This window comes from Peromyscus leucopus, chromosome 1 (assembly GCF_004664715.2).
Source record: "Peromyscus leucopus breed LL Stock chromosome 1, UCI_PerLeu_2.1, whole genome shotgun sequence".
Lineage (NCBI taxonomy): Eukaryota > Metazoa > Chordata > Mammalia > Rodentia > Cricetidae > Peromyscus > Peromyscus leucopus.
In genome coordinates, this window is record NC_051063.1 from 74,164,049 (window position 1) to 74,182,164 (window position 18,116).

Here is an 18,116-nt window from a genome sequence, read left to right on the forward strand (position 1 = left end):
GACTCCGTGCCTATCCCAACACAAATGCAAGTATATGGAAAGATTTAAAATTGAAACAAGTTTCAAGAAGTGAATTTACTCTCACTAGATATAATGTGCTGTTGATAAGAATGACTTTAATTTATAGGAAAGTGGATTCAAAGATTTCCTCTAGTTTAAAAATATAGTATTCAGCTCATTAAAGTAACAGTCTATTAAAGAAACATTTGTCCCATTTGCCAAATCTGAATGCAGATTTTACAAATCGTATTTTCAATGTATAAGGCTTTCAAATTTTAGCAATTGTTGAAATAAAAAGGACTTTTGAATAACATTTGATTGCATTTACAAGACACTAATTCAATTTTTAACATTTAAAATTTTTATAAATGTATTCAATTTCCCACTTAATTCAATTATCTGACAAAGTATTCTTATAAACTTAATTCAATTTGTGGACACAATGAACTAAATATTTACTTAGTTTGAAATCACACTATAAATCAATTATTTAAGCATTTCCTGTTGAAGTAATAAATCATTGTTTATATAAAAAAAAATCTTCAGGAGTCCACTGTATAACTACTGGAATTAATAACTGAATTAAACAAGATTGTAGCTTATAAAATTAATATACAGAAGTCAATTGTATTAGCAGCAAACAAAAATGAAATATAAAAGAATCCTCTTAGAATAACAAAAGAATATTCATTATTTAGAATTACATGTATCAAAAGACACTCAGGACCACTACATTGAGAACTACAAAGCATTGCTTAAAGAACTAAACATGTTCGGAGTCTTGAAGACTCAGTGTTGTTAACATGACAAATGAAGTCTTGAGTAGTTCCTATTGTTGCTCTAATGGCCCAGTTCTAGCTAATAGTATTAATATATTATAGTCTTGCATTCATCAACATATTCATGTGTTTATTCTCATCAACATTTTCATAATGCTTCTACCAGGTTAAAGCCTATTTACAGTGACTTTCCAGTGGTCTCCATATCCCAAAGGAGGTGGTTGTATTGTTCATGACCAAGTGCTTCCCTGTCTAATTATTTGGTTAGCCCAGGGAAGCCTGCATCTGTTAAGCCCATGAGCTCATGTCTTGACCATTGTTTACATTCCTTTAACTCTTAAGATTATGTTCATTCTCATCTAACTTTAAAGAGATTTGAATCTATAGAATCCTACATTGTATCATACTCATAAAATTACTCAAATTTTAGTTATTCAAATTCTGTTTGAATTTCAAGTTCCTCTCATTACATTTTTTGTTAATAACTTCCAAACTTACTTTATTCACATTCACATTGCTTATTCCTAATACCTAACCATTGCTCTGCAATAGTAGATAATTACTAGCTCATGGAGTCTTGTTAATTTAGTGTTTTAGCTAGAAACTCAAAGATAGGTTCTTTGATTTGCCAAGTGATGGATACTGTCTGTATTATGCTTACTTTTCCAAGCTTTGGACCTGAAAGTTGATTGTAAGACTGATGAAGGTCCTGTGACCATTTTGATTGACAGCTTGTGGACAGCTACAGACCGGATAGTAAAGTCTGTATAGTAAAACTCAAGTGTTTGAAATAGTGGTCCCATTCATCAGAAGCTCAAAATGTGGCTGTAGGCAAGCAGAAGGACAGGTTAAAAGGTTTCTCTGTATTTAATAGTAAAATCATACTTTTCTGAGATTTTTTTAAAATTACTAGTAGGCCTGTTTGTCTTTTAGTTTTGTAAAGACCCTGTTTCTATATTTTAATTAGTCTTAAATTTTTGTGCATGTATTTTCTGTGTGTGTGTGTGTGTGTGTGTGTGTGTGTGTGTGTGTGCGCACGCGCACATGTGCTTAATTATGCACTCAAATGCCCTGCAGTTTGTGTGTGGAAATCAGAGGACAACTTACAAGAATCAGTTCTCTCCTTCCATTGTGTTGTTCCTGGGGTTTGAACTTGGGTCTGTTGGGCTTGGAGGTGAGTGCTTTTATCTACCTATTGAGTCTCACCAGCTAAGAATGTGGTTTTTAAAGGGTCCACTATCAATCTTAGTTAAAGATATTATTATATGTATGTATATATATATATATGTGTATATATATATATATATATACACACACACACACACACTAAGGTCTAATTTTATAGTTTTATTGGTTTAAATATATTTAAAGGTAATATCTCAATGAAATATTTAACTGAAAGCTGTCCAAACCTAAATGCTGTTCTGTGGAGTCACATAATATTACTTATCTGTGTTTAGCTGTTTTCAAACAACTTTCCTTTTGTTTTCTTTGCAATGTAGTTATTTTTGTCTGCCAAGTGTCTGGATTCTCCATGGCTACCTTTTGAGGAAGGTGTGACTTTTTAAGCTTGAACTTAAACCTAGATTGAAATGCCTTATCTGTTTATATAATGTACTCAAAGGTACACTGTGTGTGTGTGTGTGTGTGTGTGTGTGCGCGTGCGCGACAAAGGGTGACATCAAATGTTTTTCTTAGTCAGTATCCATCTTTGTGTTTGAGTTCCGCAGTTCGCTTAGACTGGCTGGCAAAGACCCACAGGAGCTGCCCTACTGCAGCTTCCCCAGCCTTGAGATCACAGACAGACACACACTCTATACTTTGCCTCTTATGTGAATACTGGGGATCTGAACTCATGTCCTGATAGTTGCCTGGCAAGCATTTTACCAGCTAAACTATCTCCCAACTGTACGTTTAAAAAACATTTGTGTGTCTATTATGGCTTCCACTTTAGTGTTTTAATGGGATTCCTGAGTGTGTGAATGTGTGAACGAGTGGGTCTGTTTCTTGTGCCTTCTTTTTTTTTTTTTTTTTTTTTAAGTTTTATATTACATATATGAGTACTCTATCTGCTTGTACAACTTTATGCCAGAAGTGGGCATCAGATCCCACTATAGATGGTTGTGAGCCACCATGTGGTTGCTGGGAATTGAACTCAGGTCCTCTGGAAGAGCAGCCAGTACTGTTAACCTCTGAGCCATCTCTCCAGCCCTTTCTTGTGCCTTCTATTGGGCTAGTTTCTTTCTGTTTGTTTTGCCCAATTCTGATGTATTAGTGTTTTTCTGTTTCATTTTATTATTTAATAAGAGAAAAAATTTTTACCCTAGTGAACATTATTTGAACGTGTTAGGGAAGTTTTAAGTAAATTTTACGGGGGAATTTGTTCTCTTTTGGTGTACTTCTTTCATTCAGTAGTCTGAGCATTGGTGTGGAGAACTCTTGAATTGTGGATTTGCAGTTCCAGCTCTTTTTTCTTAGGGAAGAAAGAAATTCTGTTTCCTCCAAAGTGTAATTTGTGACGTGCTGCTGTGGAATCTGATGCATGTGTCAGCTCCCCAGCTGCCTCTTCTGCTGTGGACCAGCCTTTACATTCCACAGTAAAATGTTGTTTACATGCGAGCTCTGATTTGCATTTTAAATTAATATCATCTAATTCCCCAAACCTGAATTAAACCATTTTTTTCAGGTTATTGACTGCTTAATTATTTGATCTTGACCTGTTCAACTTACAAGTTAGGGAGTATTAGACAGGTGAAGACATTAGGTAACTATCATGTGTGGACTAACTATAGGCATGTTTATTATTTGAACAAGTTCATTTGCTGTTTAAAATGTGTTTTAAAAGTTTCACTATGAACTGTAGTTGTAGCATCTCCTTCTTGAAATACTTTATTAAACCTGTTGTTGTGAATCCTTTGATAAAAACAAAGGTTCTTGTGCAGCACACTTCATTTTTTAAATTAGGAGTTTCAAGCATGTTTTCTTAAAGCATTCTAGCTGCACTCAGGAAGCAAGCAAAAGAAGGAGCCTTTCAGTTCATTTGTACTTTTTGGATGGGCCAGTGGTACTAGAGTTTGCTTTTGGACATAGTTCTGGCTTTAAACTGCAAACTACAGACTTTTCTTTTATATAACTCCACACTTTCAAAGCATGTCTGAAAACAAATAGTGCTTTTGGAGAAATTTTTTGAAAGGAGGAAGGGGAACACAGAAAGCCATTGCTTTGTAGCTTAACTGTTTCACTGTTACTCACACTACTTCCTTTGCTTTAAAATTCTTCTAAGGAGAACTGCTTTCCTCTTTTCAAGAGTTTAACAGGAGCATCTGTGTGAAAGTGAGCAGCCTTGCTGTCTGGAAGGACCCTCTGTGTCTGTAGACTCCTGTTGCTGTTTGAGACTTACAAGGTTTTGATAAGGGAAGAGTTCGGAAAGATTAAACATTGAGAAACTAGAATTTAGAAAGTCTTGACTTCGGAGGACTTGTGAGCCCTGTAGATGCTGAGCTTTGTGAGCACACAGCTGCTTTTAATGCTCATGTTGTCCACCTCAACTGATGTGGCTGTGTATTTAAGACAAGAAGCTTAGAAGGCCTGTTGCACCTTCTCATTGTGAAAACTTTTTGCTTCAAAGTGGGTATTGAGAAGTGCAAAGTGTAAAGTAAAAATGAAAGCCAAGAGCACTGGGTCATCTGGGGAGATGCCAGTCGGGAGATGGCAAGTAGATTTCAGCATAAACAAAAGTCATCGCTGAAAGCACATAGAACTCTGAAGTACACGGACCATACCCCTGGACTGCTGCACACAAGAGAGGGTTGGAAGGGCATTCTAAAGATAAAGGCTAAAATCAAACCTGCACAGCTAGAGAAGTTTTTGAGGAAACATTTCTTCTCTGAACAGGAAGGTAATTCACCAGGAAAATAGCAAAACTTATTCTCTGCAGAGCACTTTGTTTATCTTTTTTGTGAATAGAAGTTGCTTTGTTGAGGCAGATTGCAAGTCACAACCTAGTCTCCAAATGGGACTGAATCATGACTCTTCGCTATGTGCATTGAAATTTTGGAGAATTCACCAGTTACCAAGGTCCTCTCTTTGGTTCTTTTTTTTTTTTTTTTTTTTTAATGTTTTAAATTTATTTGTTTTTATTTCACATACATTGGTGTTTTGCCATGGGTGTTGGGTCTCAAGAACTGGAGTTACAGACAGTTGTGAGCTGCCATGTGGGTGCTGGGAATTGAACTAGGGTCCTCTGGAAGAGCAGTCAGAACTGTTAACCACTAAGCCATCTCTCCAGCCCCCCTCTCTTAGGTTCTTGTTAGTAAAAGAATTTAAGAACAGAGTCAACAGGAAGCTCAAGGACAATTTTATTAGAGTTTAAAAGAAAAATGGAAGGGCAGCAAGCTGTCAATCTCAGCAGCTGCCTGGAGGAGCAAGATATAGCAGAGAAAGAAGAAAGGCCGTGCCTTTTGAGGAAGCTGGCGTGGAGTATCTTTTCTCTGCCTTGATCTTGTGCAGATCTTGTGTGGGCAACCATAGCTGCTGTGAGTCCATCAATGCAATAGTCATTTTTTGTACAGAAGAGAGTATTTAACAGCACTCCATCCCATCCTCTGGCTCTTACTATTCTTTTTGCCCCCTCTATAGACCACAGTGTTCCTAAGCTGTAATGGGGGTGGTTGTAGTGGTGATAAAGATGACCTTGACATTTTATTAAGGATTTAGTCCAGTTACTTTGTAGACTATTCCTTACTTTGTGTTCATCATATGTTCTCCGTAATTAGTCGTTACATAGTTTTAGTAAGAATATTAGAAATGATGAATTCATATCAGGAGGTGTGTATTATCACTCATATGACAATTGGTGACCTGATAAAGTGGTGTGTGTCACAAGTTTACACTATAGTCAAAGTTAGTGTTTTGTATAGGTCAAGTGGTTAATAAATATTCTGTACAAAGATATCTTCAGATGATGTATAAGTATCCTGTCATATCAAACTTAAATCTACTGGTTTTTACACCCTTTGATGGAATGCTTAGGGTCAGAATACACAGAGTAGAAACTTGAGAGTTGTAGATGTAACCAACCGTCTTATTAAATAAGAAACACAGAACCAATGCAAAGAAGAAAGCCAAGAGATCAGAGCTAAGAGCCTTACCGCCTGCTGCAGCTAGCCTCTTCAGCCAAGAGACCTCTCTGAAAGAGACCTACTTCCTGTGTGTTTGTTTTTATATAGTCTTTCTGTTCTGTCTTCTCATTGGTTGTAAACCCAAACACGTGACTGCCTCGTCACTGCCTGTTTGTACAGCCCTGCAGGTCTTCTATGGTATTGAGATTAAAGGCGTGTGTCTCCAATGCTGGCTGTATCCTTGACTACACAGAGATCTACCTAGCTCTTTTACCAAGTGCTGGGATTAAAGGCGTGCGCCACGAACGCCCAGCTCTGCAATGGCTTGCTATTAGCTCTGACCCCCAAGCAACTTTATTTATTAACATACAAATAAAATCACATTTCAGTACAAATAAAATATCACCATAGAGAGTACCCTTTTTCATTATTGTACTACAGTTTTACAAAATCATATATTTTTAATTAAAATTTATATTTAGGGCTGGGGATATGGTGCAGTTGGTATAGCACTTAACATTGCAAGTTTGAGGACCTGAGTTCAATCCCCAGAACCCATGTAGAAAGCTAGTGTGGTAGCACTTACTTATGATACTAGCCATGGAAAGGTGACTGACAGACAGATTCCTGGAAGCTCTCTGGCCAGCTAGTCTAGCAAACCTGGTTGGCTTCCATTCAGAAAATAATCATAAAATTGTTTAGAAATTAAAGGAGCCCAAAATAGTCTTTTTTTTTTTTTTTTTTTTGGGAAGAATGGAATTAATACTGTGTTTTTGTCATTGGGCTAGATGTAGTATTCATTGGACTAGTATTGAGTTAGAAAAAAAGTCTTTGTATTTAAGACCAATTACTTTTCAAAAAAAAAATGTATTCAGACAATTCAGTGGTGGGCAAGAAATAGTGCTGTCATTGAAGGAAGGACCCTGCATTAGTTGGATATCAAAATACAGAAGGTGAAACTGGTCCCCAGTTTTGCATTTGCAAAATCTAACTAAAAACAAGTTGAACTTAAATTAAAAGATAAAATTTAAAAAGCCTAGAAAAAACAGTAAAATCTTCCTGGCCGTGGGTAAGGTACTGGTTTCCTAGGTATGGCAGGACATGCAGCACTAAAAGGAAAAGGACAAAAATAAGCCAGACTTCATTAAAATCAAACCTTTTTATACTTATAAAGACTACACCGTCAAGAAAGGCAAGTAGCTGGACTTGGTGGCACACGCCTTTAATCCCAGTATTCATACAGCAGAGGCATGAGTTTGAGGCCAACCTGTTCTACATAACAAGTTCCAGGCCAGCCAGAAATACATAGTAAAACCCTGCCTCAAAAAAATGAGGAGAAATAAAATTAAAAGTACAGTCCAAAGGAGAAAGTACTTTAAAACCAGATAAGCCATTCATGAAAAGATGCTCAATATCATTAGCCATCACAGAAATGCAAATCAGAACAAGGGGCTACTTTATCCCCACTAGGAAAACTAGTCAAAAGACAGAGAGCAACAAGTACTAACAAGGACATGGTAAAACCTGTGTACTGCTTCTGGGAATCCAAATGGAGGCCAGTGCTGTGGACAGCAGTGTGGCTGTTCTTGGATATGCTGACTGCTAACAGATGGAAACTTTATTTCTCAGATGATGGAAATGGGCTAAAGTTGGTTAAATATTCGGCAGGATGGTAAATGCACTGGAAACTATCCATTCAGATAGTTGGTGAGCTGTTTGATACTTGAATTTGTTATGTCCACATCATGAGTCCCCCAGAGACCATAAGGAGTCAAAGTTCATATGCAAAAGCAACGAACCTTTATTGCAAGCTCAAGCTCAAGCTTGGGCTCTCCATTCCAACACAGCAGTTGGATCAGGGAGAGCCTCGAGCTCAGTTGAGGCAGGGTTTTTAAGGAGTAAAGGATGAGGAGGAAGGGGAATTCCAGATTCAGATGGGGGTTAAACTGATGGGATTGGGCAGGAATGAGGTAACAGAAGTTTTGTCAAACAGTGATTGGTACTGGTGTTGCTTCAAGGAAATTGGCAATCTATATACGAATTATGTAAGCTATCTTTAATGTTCTAGAGCATTTAGTACTTGTTTGTCTCTATTCTGATTGGTCCCCTGCAAGGTACAGTTTGTGACTTTCCCTGGTTATTATAATGGTGAGGTCTAGTCCCAGTATAGTTAGTCTTATGTTAAGTTAGGCCTCTTCAGGTTGTATTTCATAAAGCTATATTCAATGATAAGTTACAAAAATGCTAAGTTGCAAAAAAGGGCTGTTTAGATTTGTTTTAGTTTTCACTTTTTAATAAAAAAATAGTTGTGAAGTTGCTAATGATATTTCTTATAGAATATATAAGTATATTAATGTTCTCCATGATGGATTCCCAAAGCAAATTTTGACCGCCCCACGTGAGCTTGAAGAAGGGGACAGGAGCCGACTGAATTGGAGGGGACACTGTGCTGATTTCCCCTGCTGCTTAGCTGCCTGTGCTGAGCAGCTTCCCTTCTTGGGTTCCTTTTCCTGTAGAGGCGGAAATACTGTTCCTACCTCCTATCACTTTGAATTTTCCGAGTTGAGTATTGATTACATATATATCTCCCTTTAGTGTATCTGTTGTGATAAAATACCCTGACAAAACCAACGAAAGGGTTTAGTGTAGAAAGGATTTATTCTGGATTACATTTCAAGAGTTTATATCATAGTGGGGAGGTCGAGGCAGCAGGAGCTTAAAAGAAGCTGGCCATATCACATCCACAGTCAGGAATGGGAGAATGATGAATGCCTGCTGCTGCTCAGCTGCTTTTCTCCACTTACACAGTTGAGGATCTCAGCCAGAGTGGTACCACTCAACCCAATTAATAAGGTCAAGATAACCCCCCAGAGGCATGCCCAGGTAACCTTCTTCCAGTTGGTTCTAGATTCAGTCAGGGTGACCATTAACACTAACATCACATCCCCTGTTGCGCATTTGCTGCTCAGCATTTCAGTTCTTATATCAATTTATTTGCTGTATATACCTGTATTCTTTAAAAACTACAAAGTACTTGTTTTCATTTTATGTAATATTTCTGTAACAATAAATTACAAAGATATGCAAATAGACTCTTGAATCATTTTTAGAAAAGCCTAGAAAAAAAAGAAAGCCGGGTGGTGGTGGCATTGCACACCTTTAATCCCAGCACTCAGGAGGCAGAGGCAGGCGGATCTCAGTGAGTTTGAGGCTAGCCTGGTCTACAGAGAGAGTTCCAGGACAGCCAGGGCCACACAGAGAAACCCTGTCTCAAAAAACAAAACAAAAAAGAAAAGCCTAGAAATTTCTTAAGTCTTTGAGAACAACAAATAAGTTAAGGCCCCTTAAGAAGTACAGTTTTGATCTCTAGCTTCTCTTGCTTTGAAAGCACCTGTTTAACAGTTCAGCTCCTATGAGTGAACAGTTATGTGGCGTGAGCGATCAAGCAATCCCCCTGCAGAGTTTTCCTTCATTAAAATATCATAGAGCTGGCAGCACATTTGAGTCATTAGTGATCAAATGCTCATCCCCAAGAACTGGCAAGACTCTTTGTGTTTTTATTTTATGAAATTAAGCTATGATACAGCTTTGAGAAAGGAGAAGTAGTTCTTGTATCATAGGAAGCTGGCAGCTTTCCTTGGCTGCCATGACAACATCTTCATGTCAAAATAGCTTGTTCCTGGGTCTCTTCAAGTCCCAACAAGGAAAGGCCTTTATGCCTGTTGTTTTAGCACTGTAAATTTGTCTGTGAGCACTGATGTCATGTTTATAAGATGATGCTAAAGGGGTTTTGTAAGAATTTGAGCTACATTTTCTTCCCTGCTAACTAAATCATAATTTTTAGTTTTTTAAGTATCTTACAGGATTTTTTTGTTTATGTTTAAATTACTTTTAGTCTTAACTGTGTGAGATGTACTAAATGTCCCTTCCTTGAGAATATGACTAGGTGATCATAAGCCACAGGTCGTGCAGCCCAGCAACAGAATGACCATGTCTGCATCTGCGATGATCGACAGGGCTTTCCGAGGTTCATGCACTCTGCCCACTTCTGGGGTGATTTGATTCTATTTTCTGTCTTAAAGCATGGTAGAAATGTGATCCAAAACACCCATCTTTGAATACTTAAATGCATTTGATGAATCAGACACTGGGAACTGGTATTGGAGTTTGAGAAGAAAAGGGACAAAGTGTAGGCACAGGATTATATATGTGGACTGCCATTTCCACTTTGTTTCTGTAATATCTGAGTTTTACAACAGAGGTTACTTTTATTGTTTTAAAAACAGTGTGACTATTATAGGATATTCATTAATTCATAAAAAAATGAATTGCTGAGTAGCTTGATAATTCTGTTTTTTAAATAGTGTGTTTTTAAAAAGAATATATAATTCCATCTTTTCTTTGTGTCTGTTATTAAGTATCTTAATTGATCTGTGTTTCTTTCTTTCCAAATACTGGAGGTTTTACATTATCTTTAGCTTCTTTGTTTGGGCAGAATTCTGTTTATATTCTAAGTCTGAATTGTAATTAAGATCTTAAATGATTTGTTTATTTTATGTGTGTGTGTGTGTGTATACACATACATACATACATATATATATGCATGTGCACACTGTGAAGATGCTTGTGAAGAGAAAGCATTAGATTTCCTCACACTGGAGCTACAGATGGTTTGAACTACTGTGCAGGTTCTGGGAACCAAGCCCTGGTCTTCTGCAAGAGCAGCTAGTACTTTTAACAGCTGAGCCCAACTTAAGAGTTTTAAAGGAAAAGATGGGCTGCTTTAAAAATAGAAAGCTAAATTTTGTTGTTTGTTTAGTTATTAGTAGCTTAATAATATGCCTTCTTGGTTAAATAAATAAAATTACTTCCAAGAGAATTACCAGTTAAGTTTACATTGATATGACTGCTGAATTGTGTTATCTTAGCTGGGACTTGAGGGTTGGGAGAACTGTGAGAAGCTGGTGTATTAGGTGTGGTGAGCAGTAACTTAGTGAAGTCAAAAGGTGTGAAGAGAAGTAGGCTGACCTTTGATAGATGCAGGCTTGTTCTCCACTTGTTACAGTGCCTTTTTTAATAGAGTGTAATAGTGGGACTATTAAACTAATTTTTATTTCAGAAAATTAATATATTGATAAATATTTGTATTATGTCTCAGCCTAATCAGGTGAGCCAGTGATAGAATTGGTACCATGTTATTTGCAATATTAAATAATCATAACAGGCTGGTACAGCACTTGCTTAGCCTGTACAAGACCCTGAGTTCAATCCTCAGCACCACCAAAACAGAAAAGAAAACAAAAACCCCACAAGCTTCTGGGATTTCAGATGACTGGTTGTATTACTATCTAAGAGGAGATGATGCCAAAATCCATTAATACCTGCTCTTATGATAAATGACTCTTCTACGCTGTTTCTAATAAAAAAAAAAAAATAAGGTCTTCTCTAACAGGGCATAATTCCTCTTTGGCAAGTAGTACCTGATCATGAGGTTCTTGTTGGAACATATTCCTACAACATTGCAGCAAGCTGGCAGCTTTCCTTCGATGCAGCGACAGCCATCTTTCATATCAAATGGCTGTTCCTTGGTCTTCGAGTGCTTTAAGGAAAGGCCTTTATGCCTGTTGTTTTAGGGCTGTAGATTTTTGTCTGTAAGCACTGATGTTATATCTACCCAGCAACTATTATAAGAGGATTTTTTTTTTTTTTTTAAGAATTTAAGATACATTCTTCCCCTTTGGGTAAAGAAGTTTATTTTTAGTGTTTGAAGTATCTTAAGTAGGATTTTGTTATTATTTAGATTTAAATAGGTTTTAGTGTTAACTATATAGGATGGACTAAGAATAAGTCTGGGGCTGGAGAGATGAGTCAGTGGTTAAAAGTACTTGCTGCTCTTGCAGAGAACTCCAGTTTGATTCCCAGCATTCCCATGATGGCTTACAACTGTTCGTACCTCTAGATCCTGGAGATTTTCCACCCTCTTCTGGCTTCTGCAGGCATCAGGGACACAGGTGGTACACATACATACATTCAGGCAAAACATAAATAAACCTTTTCTAAAAAAATTAATAATTCTGCCTTCCTTGAGGATGTCCATAAACCATAGGCCATGCAGCCCAACAGACAGAACGAATGCTCTACTCCAGACCTATAGGCAGGCCTGGCGTCTGAGATTGGACAGGCTCCCTCTCTCATGGGCGGATTTGGATACAATATATTGGTACTCCCTCTGTTTCTGGCATCTGAGGAATATTGTTCTTTTCTCTGCTGAAATTGATCTACAATGAATTCTCCTAAGTTTGATGCTGCTTTAGAGCAACAACTTCTGAGAAAGAAGAAACTTTAGATGTTGGTGGCTTAGTTACAAACTCCATCCCTGGCCTTATGTGGTAGATCAGAGCCATGTGTACATTTAAGATGTTCTGGGTCTATTTTGGGTGTATAGAAAACATAGTGAGTTCACGCTTTGGCTTGGGCTCCTTTCCTGGGTCTCTTTACAAGTATACAGATATTTCAGAATTTACTATCAGAAGCCATTTCCTTTGGTTGGGTTGCATTGTTTTGGTTTTTGGGTTTTTTTTTGGGGGGGGGGCATAGTCTTGGCTTAGTAGCCTAGACTGGCTTAGAACTCTCTATGTAGCCAGGGTGGCCTTGAGCTTTATGATCTTCCTGCCTCTAACTCCCAAGTGCCAGAATCACAGGTGTACCCCACTACACTCAGTTCATCCCAAGTGTTTTGAGTCAGGGGCTCACTACCTGCATTGGGCTTTCAGCTGAAAGAACAGTTGGCTGTTCTTCGCCTTCTTTCTCTCCTGTGACTGCTGCAATATTGTGTCTTTAACACGTGCCTCACAGGTAGCCAATTAGGTGTGTTATTTCCAGACACTGCTCTGAGCACATGTACACAAAAGCGTTTCTCCAGTTGTTGTCCTGCTCTTAAGACTTACATACTTAAGAAAATCCTGGTGTTCAAGGTTCATTCAGACCAGTTTTCACTTGGGATTTCTACAGAAGGATTCCAAGATGTTTGGGGACTCCTAAAAGCTTTCTCTGGTGATTCCAGTGTGAAGTCAGGCTATAGGTGGCCTGGTTCAGTGGTTTAAATGTATGTACATGTCAATGGATATAGTGTAACACTGTTCTCTGGATTATAACTAGCAATGATTCCAGTAATAGGGATCTAGAATAATGTCAGCTCAAACATTATTTTATGGAGATATCCAAACATGACAGCCCCGGGCTGGCTTGACCGTTTGTTCCTTGAAGTCAGAGGCTGTCCACTTGCAGTCTTCTGTTGTCACTAACCAAAGGTAAGCTCCTGCCCTTACATTGGTCCATGTACAGGCTATAGCCTGAAGAGAGGGGTACAGATGAACTTGTTCTCTCTGAAAGGCTCTTGCAGTCCCATGAAACACTACCTGTGCTGACCAGAACTGAGTCATGAGGCCACACCCAGCTTCAGGGAAAGCAGAGACACAGGTGTTCTTCTAGGTGGTTGCATACCTTGATACAAGCCATGAGCTCCTGTATGTGGAAGCCAGGAAAGCCTAGTATAGTAGCAGCGGCCACAGCACCCTGTGCTGTGTCTTCCATGGAAGCTGTGAGAATCGGCCATCCATAAAGAACAGGAGCCAGGCCTCCCTGTGCTGCTCTGTTGGCTCTAAGTTTCCATGCAGAGCCAAAGCCTCGGGCACATGTTAGCTAGAGAGGCACTGGAGAGTTGACAGGGACTCGGGAAAGATTCTGAAACATTGTAGATGCCACTGCACTTCTGGAAATCAGAAAGGTATAGTATGGCCAGTGGTTTTCAGTGAATGTGAAGTCTTTGACTCTACTTCGTTTTGCTTATCATACTAGGGAATGCTTATTGCCTTTCATTAAGGAACTTCCTGTTTATTCTTAGGAACATGCTCATGAACGTATTGCACAAAGAAGACCTGCTAGTCCATCATGTATGTTTCAGATTACATACTTTGGTTGCACACATCTTTGATATATGGCAGTCTTTGATCCATATTTGTTTCTTTGCAGTGGATGAAGGACGCTGTAAGGACCTTGACCGAGTACGAGTATTTCACAGGCGTGCGGCCATGCCTTACGGTGTTTATAAAAACCACCAAGAAGACCCGAGTGAGGAGGCCACTGTGCTAGAGTATGCAAACCTTGTGGGGCAGAAGTGCTCTGAGAGGATGCTGCTGTTCAGACAGTGAAGAGCTGCACCACAGCCCAGCACTAGCCTGGGCACTCTTGTCACAGTCCTGCCGTGTCTCAGCTCCTGCAGCCACTCACCAAGTACATTCTTAGAGCTTTTAAAAAGTATTTTGTGGAGTTGTATTTATGAGAATCTTGTGACTAATATAAAGATTTTAAAATACATGATGATCTAGCCCCTTAATTGGGACTTGTCCTTTTGAAGTTTCCTTCTGGAGCAAGGTGTGCTAAATGTCTCCAGTAAATACTTTAGGGAGAAAAGTGAAGAAGTGAATCTAAGTAATTTCCTCACGTTGCTGTTTTTGTCTTGGAATTCTAACACAGAGACAGTTTGTTAGACCAGTGGTTCTCAACCTGTGAGTCTCAAACCCTACAGGGGTTGTATATTGGATATTTACATTGTAATTCATAATGGTAGCAAAATTACAGTTATAAATAGCAATGAAATAATTTTATGGTTGGGGGTCACTACAACATGAAGAACTGTATTAAAGGTCGGCAGAATTAGGAAGGTTGAGAACCATTTACTTAGACCCACGCAAGATGTTAGCTCATGCTGGGAAATTTAGGTGGGGCCAAAAGTGAAGAGCACTTCCATCACTAGGAAATATGTCTTCCCCACAAACCAAAACTCTGTTATCCTGTTCAATATTAAATTCTGCCAGTGTTACAGTGTGTCATTAATAAACAACCTGAAAAGGAAATGTAAACATTGCAAAGATCGGTATTCACATTGGATGTATGTCCAGGATGGTCCTGCTATGTCTGTTGTGTTGGCATAATAGTTTCCCTGTTGCTAGTGTTCCCTTGTGCACCAGAGGATGATAAAATATACAATGACCTTAGTGGTGTTTGTGCTATTTCTACAATTCTAAGAAACAACATTTTAAAGAAACATAGTAACTCCTGCTTGATCTGAGGCTTATCCAAAGAAAATAGGTACCTACTTTGCATTCCCTGGAACTCAGGACACTTTTCTGTGGTTAGTGATAGCAGGGGTTAGTCCTGTAGCTATGCTGGTGGGGCCTATGGCTTGTGTGTCAGAGAATAGGCACTGCCATGGTACTTGAACCTGGAGGCTAGCCACTTTCACTCTTGTGCGGTTGGGCCTTTTTGCCTGTTAGGTGGTGGGTAGCCGGCTGGTTAAAGAGACACATCAGACATGGTGCATCAGACATGGTGAGGGGAGGCTCCCTGGAGTGTGTTGGAAGCTGGAGGAACATATTAGCTCTTTGTTTGTACTTATCTGTAGCTGGTCCCTTCTGCTGCTACTTGCTTGGCTACCTAGTCTTTTTAGCCCCATTTTTCTTTCTTTTATTGATTTTCTTAAAGCCATATTGTAACACTTGTAGTTTGAATCCCAATACTCATTTTAAACTTTTACCCCAAATACACTGAACTTAAGTAAAACATTAAATAGTAGTCTTTAGCTAGTTAGAATAAAGGGATGATAAAAGATTTAAAAATTTCATCATCCATGTAAACTCTTTATAACGTGTGTGTGTGTGTGTGTGTGTGTGTGTGTGTGTGTGTGTGGTGGTGGTGGTGAACTGTGGTATGACATGTTTTTTGCTATCAGGGATAGCGTCAGAAGAAAGCCATTCTCTGATTGCCAAGATCTTACATTCTTCTGGATTTGTGACCTATGAAATAGTCTCCTGAGGACGTCTAAGAGAGCCAACTTGGAACTGTCCTACAGTGAGGGTAGTGTTACTTTATTTCTTTTTATAACAATTATTCCATAATAAGCAACTAAAATGCTAAAAATTAAAAGGCATCTGAAATCCTACCAAGCTAGTAAACCCACACAGCACTAGTTTGCCCCAAATAAACTTACTCCTTGCTGTTCAGTTGCCCTCAATGGCAACTTGTGAATATATATGAGATTGAAGATTGTAGAAAATGTGATAGGTAGTCTCAGTATTATTAAGTAGAGTGGGTCAGTATATATGCCCTTGGCACTGGGTAGCCAGGCACACTGCATCCATCCATGGTACTGAAAGGTGGGAAGAGAATTTCAGCCCAATATCTTACCGCAGCTCTGAGTTCCTCCTGAAGAGTTTAGAGGGAAGTAGCTCATTGTCCCTGTTTCTACACTGATGAGCCACCCCAGGGTGGCCCCAGTGACACTTCAGAGCAACTGGGGCATGAAAATTCTTCAGCTCAGTTGCTATGTTCTCCCCCCCACACACACACACACATACTCCAACTTTTTTTTTTTTTTTAATAGTATGAATCTTAGGAGTCTGTATGTTGTCAAAGATGTATACTTGGGTGGGGCTGAGGAGATAGCTCAGTTCAGTGTTTGCCTGGCAAAGCTTAAGGACCTGAGTTCAGGTCTGTAGAACTCATGTAAAAATTCTGTGTCTGGTAGTGTGTGTGTGCTTAAAATCCCAGCACTGGGGCATCAGAGGAGCATCCCTCAGGGCCACCAGCCTACTGAGCAAGCATCAAGCCACTGAGAGACCCCATCTAAAAGGAGGTAAACTGCATTCCTGAGGATGACAGCCAGTGTCCACACATGAGTTTAAAAGGATTCGTGCTTATGTTTTGAGCTCTTGAGTGTGCGGTACAGCTGGTATAGGGCAGTCAAGGCAGGTATCCTAACTTTGCGTTGTGCAAAAGTCTGTCTGAGATACTAGAGTCTGTGTCATTGGCTTTCATCTAAATAAAGACACATGGAGCTTTTTCGGAGACTTTTCTATCTTCTCCAGGCAAGAAGCTATGCATGTTCCATCTCCTTGCTTTAGTCCCCTTCTGAGTTCAGGTAGTCACCCCTCCCTCCATGCCTGACAGCACAGACATTATTTTGATTCTCAGTGTACTGTCTTTATTTAAATTATTTTCAGTTCTCTGAGACTTTTGTTATTTTTATTACAGATAATCTGAGCACTTTTATATTCTAAGATAGAGGCTATATTATCAGATGAATATATTCACTCAATTGAAATTATTTAGATAAAAGAAATTATTGTTTATGTTTTCTTTCAAGCAGTCTATCCTATTTTTATCCATTTACAAATGCCAGTTTTGTGTGGTTTCTCAGCATATCAAAATTATTATGTAAAAGAACCTTTCCAGCTTTCTGAACAGCAGATAGTTTGGTTTATAAATATTGTATTTCAGTACGAATAAAGGTGAAAGAATACGATCACTTACCCGAAATGATTTTACTGTGGCTGACTTAGAAGGAAATGAAGTGGGAACTTGAAATGTTTGAATTACAAGTTATTCAAATGTGTGTTTCTTTCCTAAGGAAACCAATGACTATAAGACAAAGTAAGTGTGATTGCATTCAATATTTTTGCTCTTCTAAAAAAGCCCAAAATGAAAAAAATAAAGCTGTTTCTATCTGCAGTGGTTCTTGTCAATCATTTCTTAAAAATATGTAGGCACTGCACCATTTATGCCTGTAATCCCAGCACTCAGGGGATGGAGGCAGGAAAGTCATTCAAGGTCATCTACAACTATATAGCAAGTTTGAGATAAATGAGAGACCCTGTCTCAAGAGATACCCCCCCACCCCCCCACACACGTATAGTCTTGAATACATTTCACCTATAATAAATAGGTAGAAAATGTTGTCTATATGAATTATAAAATTTCATTGTCAGTAACTAGCCATAGACCATTTGATTATGTCAAACAAAGTATGGAGTGACTTCTCTGGAGAATAAATCTCAATTTAAGCAAATGTGTAGAATTTCCCATAGTAAATTAGGATAGGGTGAATTTTTTGTTTTTCAAGATGGGGTTTCTCTGTGTAGCCCTGGCTGACCTGGAACTCACTCTGTAGACCAAGCTGGCCTTGAACTCAGAGATCACCTGCCTCTGCCTCCTGAGTGCTGAGATTGAAGGCATGTACCACCACCATGCCTGGCTGAACTTTTTTTTTTTTTTTATCCTGAGGGATTTTCTAAATTTTACAGAATTATTTTCAAAAATACAAGGCCACAGTGTATTTAAGTCACAGTGTGTATTGGTGGGATACATGTACTAGTGTCTG

The 18,116-nt window shown here is 38.7% G+C and overlaps 1 protein-coding gene across 9 annotated transcripts in view; it reads left to right on the plus strand.

Moving 5' to 3' along the window:
• The window catches only part of Ate1 (arginyltransferase 1), a 135,672-nt gene extending 118,205 nt beyond the window's left edge, over positions 1-17,467 (plus strand). For all 9 annotated transcript variants that reach the window (XM_037209967.1, XM_028868163.2, XM_028868170.2 and 6 more), the window contains one exon: positions 13,931-17,467. In XM_037209967.1, coding sequence (XP_037065862.1) covers positions 13,931-14,109 — 179 coding nt within the window. In that variant the 3' untranslated portion in view covers positions 14,110-17,467. The remainder of the gene's footprint in view (positions 1-13,930) is intronic.
• The last annotated feature ends 649 nt before the right edge of the window (positions 17,468-18,116 follow it).